The 5,928-nt window shown below is 34.5% G+C and overlaps 1 protein-coding gene across 1 annotated transcript; it reads right to left on the reverse strand.

Annotated features, from left to right (window-relative positions):
* Positions 1-368: 368 nt before the first annotated feature.
* Positions 369-3,594, reverse strand: LOC111989207 (receptor-like protein Cf-9). Its single transcript, XM_024020998.2, has 2 exons — positions 2,326-3,594; positions 369-2,245 (listed from the first exon to the last, which is right to left on the reverse strand). Exons 1-2 carry the CDS (start codon positions 3,398-3,400, stop codon positions 525-527), a joined length of 2,796 nt encoding a protein of 931 aa, XP_023876766.2. The 5' UTR covers positions 3,401-3,594; the 3' UTR covers positions 369-524.
* Positions 3,595-5,928: the final 2,334 nt, after the last annotated feature.

Here is a 5,928-nt window from a genome sequence, read left to right on the forward strand (position 1 = left end):
AACTACTGATGGAGGCGGACTTTTGTGATAGAGATAATTGATGATATATAACTTATAGTAGGCTTGACTCAATTCTTTTGTATTTAATAGTGGGTATGACTTCATTTCCACTGATGGGACAAGTTAATTATATGTAATTGTGTTTATTCAGACCTTTATTCTTTTGTGACCAATGGTCATTGTAATTTTGTATAGAGCTCTGACTTATTTTGAGAGTATTGTTAAGATTATTATTATGATAATTCTTGACGTTGATAGTTGATATAATTGATTTGGATTGAGTTGTCAATAAGGAAAAATCTACAGGTGCCTTTGAGATGTTATTCTCATACTTTGAACCCTTTTAGGTTTGGGGCGTGACAAACATAGATAAAAATTATAGAATATATACAGCAAATGGTTTATATTGTTGCTACTTCTAAGACAAGTTTATACAAAACCATAGCACAGTATTAATCTAAATAGAAGCTTGTCGAGCTCACCTTAGCACAGCAAATGATTTTCTTCACATAGGTCTTTGATCGTTAGGCCGTCTCATCTTTCCATTTCACCTCCTTCAAGGCTTCAACGAATCTTACAAGCCAGTGAGGTTTTCCTGTTTTAAACACAATATATCCCATAGCCATTCCAACGACCAATCCACATCCGTAGCCCATTAACACACTCTTCCAACCAAATCCACTTGCAAACATTGAATCATTGTCTTCTTCGAATATTGATGGTGGTGGTGGTGGTGACGGTGTCTCATCAGTGCTACATTTCATTGATAATGGAAATCCACACAATCCCAAATTCCCATCATATGAGGCATTTTGAAATGTATTAAATTGTTTTCCTTGAGGTATAGGTCCCGTAAGCAAGTTTTGTGAAAGATTTAACACGGCCAAAAATGTCAAACTTGTCAATTGCATAGGAATTTCTCCGGTAAGCATATTTGAAGAAAGGTCTAAGGATTCAAGAACCGACAAATTTGCTAATGATGATGGAATATGTCCATTTAGTCTATTATGGGAAAAGTTGAGCACTCGAAGAAACTTCAACGTTCCAAGTACTTTTGGAATTTTTCCATAAAACATGTTCCTCGATAGATCAATGATAGAAAAGGTGGTTAAGATTTTCTTTAGTGGTAGTACATTCCCCTTCATTGCTATTATGACCGAGTCTTGGTACTGAAGAAACAAATAATTTTCCATGACATACTCCCCGGGCAAGCCATGGTAAAAGTTTTCCCCAATATATTTTGGATCATCTTCACTTTCATTGGTTGTTAGAGCTTTCAAGTCTTCAAAAAAATGGGAAGGTAAAGGACCAATAAACTCGTTGTGAGACAGGTCAAGAATTCGTAGTTTAGAGAAAAACATCCCACTACTCTCATAATTTTCAATGGCACCATGAAATTTGTTGGATCTCAAGACAAGAACTTGTAACTTTGGAAGAGCTACCAACCAATAAGGGAATGAATCATTTATCTTGTTATTCCCAAGGTCTAGAACTTCCAAATTAATACAATTGACTAAAGATTTTGGTAATAGGCCTTCTAAAAGATTGCCATTAAAGGCAAGAGTTCTTAACCTATTACCTTTGGCAAAATTTTCAGGTATGATGCCGTGGAAGTTATTCATCCGCAAATTCATTACTGAGAGAGAATTACTGAAGTTTCCCAAACATGACGGAATTGTACCACTCAAACTATTATTAGAGATGTCCAAGATTGTAAGGAAAGTTATATTGCAAATCATAGATGGGATCTCCCCACTTAATCTATTGTTCGATATGAAAAGGTTTTGCATAGAAGATGGTAGAACAGGAACCTTGCCATGTAGTAGATTGGCATGAAGGTTAAGAGTTTCAAGCTTTTTTAGCTTTCTGAACATATCAATGTCCACAATGCCAGTCAATTCATTTGATGAAATATCAAGATATGCAAGATTAGCAAGATTAGAGAGTGACTTTGGAATAGAGCCATAAAGCTTGTTATTATTTAATGCTAGAACCTCCAATGAATTGCTAAACTGAAATTCACCAAAACTACTAAGCTGGTTGTATGACAAGAAAACAGAGGTGAGTTTTGTGAGGTTGGTCAAAAAACTCGGAATCTTACCTTGAATGTTGTTTTCTTTGAGGCCAAGAAAATTGAGATCCTTCAAGTATATAAGTGATGATGGGATTTGGCCAGTGAAGCTGTTATTTCCAAATAAAATCTCTGTAACTCTCGTGAGATTCCCAAGCCACATGGGTATTGCTCCTGTAAAATTGCAATTTTATGAGTTCAAAAGATTTCTAAGGAATATGCATTAATAACCAAAACTTTTGATAGAATCTTACCACTAAGATTATTGGATCGTATATCCAACGAAGAGAGTGCCTTGAGATTTGAAAGCGATGATGGAATCTCACCAGCAAAATTGTTTGCTGATAAATTCAAAAGGGTGAGTTGTGTAAGGTTACCAAGCCATGTAGGAATCGGCCCGTAAAAATTGCATCCACTTACAATCAAATGCCTTAAGAATTTTAGCTCGCCAATTGATTTTGGTAATTCTCCTGAGTCATGAATCGTGTAAGAGACATCCAAAAACCTTAGGGCCTTGCTTGAATTTACCATTGGAAAAAACCATGTGAGTTGAGGATTATCTGCTAATCTGAGCTCACGTAGGTTTGGTAGGGAAAAAATGTGATCAAGCAGCCTCCCACGCAATAAACAACTGTTGAGAGTGAGGGATGTCAAAGAAGAAGACAAATTCATGAAAGAACTCAACGAAACAGACGACATGTCAACATGATCAAGATGAAGTTCCCTTAGCTTGGTCAGATTTTGAACGAGTCTCTTGACAAGGGATGTTTCGAGGCTAACATTTCCATAGCCAGAGAGGTCCAATGAGGCCAATTTGGAGAGGTGGGATAACTCATAGGGGACTTGACCAGAAAACATAGAGTAAGAAAGGTTAAGATATCTCAACCTAGAAACTTGGCCAAACCCAAATGAAATTGGTGAATGATTGAAGTAGTTGTAAGCGAGGTTGAGGTGTTGCAAGTAAGGAAGATGAAATAGAAAACTATTAGAAGGAATGGTACCATTAAGCCAGCTACAACTGAGATCAAGGCCAATCACATCCCCACTTGTGTTGTCACACATAACTCCATCCCATGAGCAACAATCAGTGTCCTGTTTCCAAGACTCCATTTTTGGATAAGAATGATGACCAGCTGCCTCACAAAAGGAAGAAGCCTCTTTCGAAAAAGAAAACAATTTCTTAAATTGGATCAATTCAGAACTCTGGTGTTGGGAGCACAGTAGTGCTGAAGAAGATGATGATGGTGGTGATGAAAAAGATTGCTGGGAAAACAAGAGCAGCAAGAGATAGAAGAGTTTAGAGAGCCTCATCATTCCTAATAAGATCATCAGCACGTACAATGACTCTTGTGAATGGAGAGCTGGAAGGTGAGTAATGTATAGGAACAAGTCTTGGATTGATGATAAAGATAAACTACCTCATTTCTTGTTTACAGAGCCAGAGGATAGTTCACGTCTCTATGGTAGTTCACATGATTGGTGATACTTGGACTTCCAAAACGATTGTGTTGGGTGGGTTTGAAGAAAAGATAGCAAACATTATTCCCTACATGATGTAGCTGTTTAGGGCATGGTGGAAATGGTCACGTAATTACAAAGACTTGACTGTATGTCACTGTATAACCCTTTAAAAAAAAAAAAAAAAATTTAGAATCCAGTTGATAATTTTATTTCTAGTCAGGCGGCAACCAAACCAGATATGAGTCATATGACAACCATCGAATGAATCCCTTTCCATTTTGCAAAGGCATGGGCTAAACTACTGAAAATTGAAAAACAACCAATTTTTAATAAAAAAGTTGTTGAAAAATGACATTTGTGAGTTCATAAATACTGCACATTATGCACCGTTCACTAGAAAAGTCAACTATTTCGACTGGGAAAGCGGAAAAGTAAAAAAAAAAAAGAAAAAAAAAAAAAGAAACACAAACGTGTTTGGGAAGCGCAAAACGCACTTCCCAAACGCGTTTACATTTTTTTTTTTTTTTTTACTTTTCAGCTTTTCCACTGGTTTTTTGGTACTGTTTATTACTGTTGCAACATTTGACTTTTTTACACAAATTTTACTGTTTTCACAAATTTTATTTTTCAACAACTTTTTTATTAAAAATGAGTCACACGGTACTATTTACACATTTAAAAATTATTTTGTTACAGTATTTTCAGTTTTCAGTTTTCAGTTTTCAACTGTATCCAAACGGACCCTAAGAGTCTTATTTTCTTGTAATCTGGTAACCTGCTTTAGGACTTTTCTTTTTCATTTCTTTTTTTAATTATTTTTTGTTTTTAGGAGCTCTAGGACAATTTGGTTGAATGGTTGGTGGTTTTTTTTTTCTTCGAAAAAACTGGCAGGGAGATTGAAGAAATTGCTTTCGACTCTCCTCACCAACTCCCAGCCTTAGCCTCCGTTTTATTCTAAGGTTTTATTTTTTCCTAAATTTTATTTTTTTTAAATTGTTTTTTCATATATATTTCTTTTATGCTTAAGGCAATTCAAAGTTGCTAAACAATAAAATTCATTTGGAAAGTTATGCCAAATACAATAATTAAGAGCATTTTCATTGAGAGTTTTAAAAAATTTTAACATTTAGCACTTAAAAACCAATTTTATAACATTTAACACATCACTTTACAATACACCTAATATCAAAACTTTTAATTTTTTTTTACCACTTCATTAAAATATTATTTATTTATCATTTTTTATTCTTTTTTAGAGAAAGTAGGGACTGAGATCTTAGGGGAGAGAGAGAAGGGGAATAAAAAATTAGTAGCAATTTGCTATAGTAGGGTGTTAATAATAACATCCTACTATAGCAAGTTGCTAAAAATTTTAAAATTTAGCACCATTGATGTAGGGACTTTTTTAGTGGTTTTATTGCTAAAAATAACTTTTAGCATTTATCCCACCATTGATGAGAATGCTCTTAAGTTTATGTCATTTTCTCTCTTACTAGAAGAAAATCTTATTCTCTCATTATTGGAATTATCAAATTATAAAAAATACAACTATCAATTTAATTTATAAAAAATAAAGATAAAAACAAAACAAAAAAACTTTTATGCAGACTTGGAATCAACTTATGTCTAATGTTCTTGTGCACTAAGTTCACATATAAAATAATTGCCATGTGTTCATGTTTTAATGAGTTTAATGCACAAGAACACTGGACCCAATCTTTGCCCAATAAACCCATCATAACACAACAATTAGTAATAATAATTTATTTTTGTAGCAAATACTTATTTTGTATGAACATGAAAGACATACCCTGCACACACACACAAAAGAAGAAGAAGACATGGCAAGTTGGAAATTGGAATAGGATGTGGAAAAAAAAAAAAGCAACTAAACTGGGCAATATAAGCATAAATGCACAATCTTGGTGCAAAGGTTAACGACGCAGCCCTACCATGGTATAGCCCATTATTGACTTTGTTGGGCTCACTGAGAAAAAGCACTAAAGCCATTAAGTTATGCATTGAACTTATTACTCAAATGACCAATTAATCAACACAAGTCTTCAGGGACCGTTATGCAACAGTTCTTTTCAATGTTTATGTTCAACGATTTGTTAGACAGGTATGTATGTCACAACAAGACTTAATAATAATAGTAGTAACGTGATAAAAATAATAAAGAAATAATTTATTTTTGAAGCAAATACGTATTTTGTATGAACATGAAAGACATGGCCTACCCAGCCCAAAAAAGAAAGACATGGCCTAGATTTCAAGTTGGAAGAGGATGTTAGAATAAAGATTGTACCGTTCATGCCCATTGGGTTGGGACAAGCTGGGTCAACGTAATCACAATCTTGGTCCAAAGGTTAAGGACTCAGCCCCACCTTTGTATA

This window comes from Quercus suber, unplaced genomic scaffold (assembly GCF_002906115.3).
Source record: "Quercus suber isolate HL8 unplaced genomic scaffold, Cork oak 2.0 scaffold_175, whole genome shotgun sequence".
In the NCBI taxonomy this organism is placed as follows: domain Eukaryota; kingdom Viridiplantae; phylum Streptophyta; class Magnoliopsida; order Fagales; family Fagaceae; genus Quercus; species Quercus suber.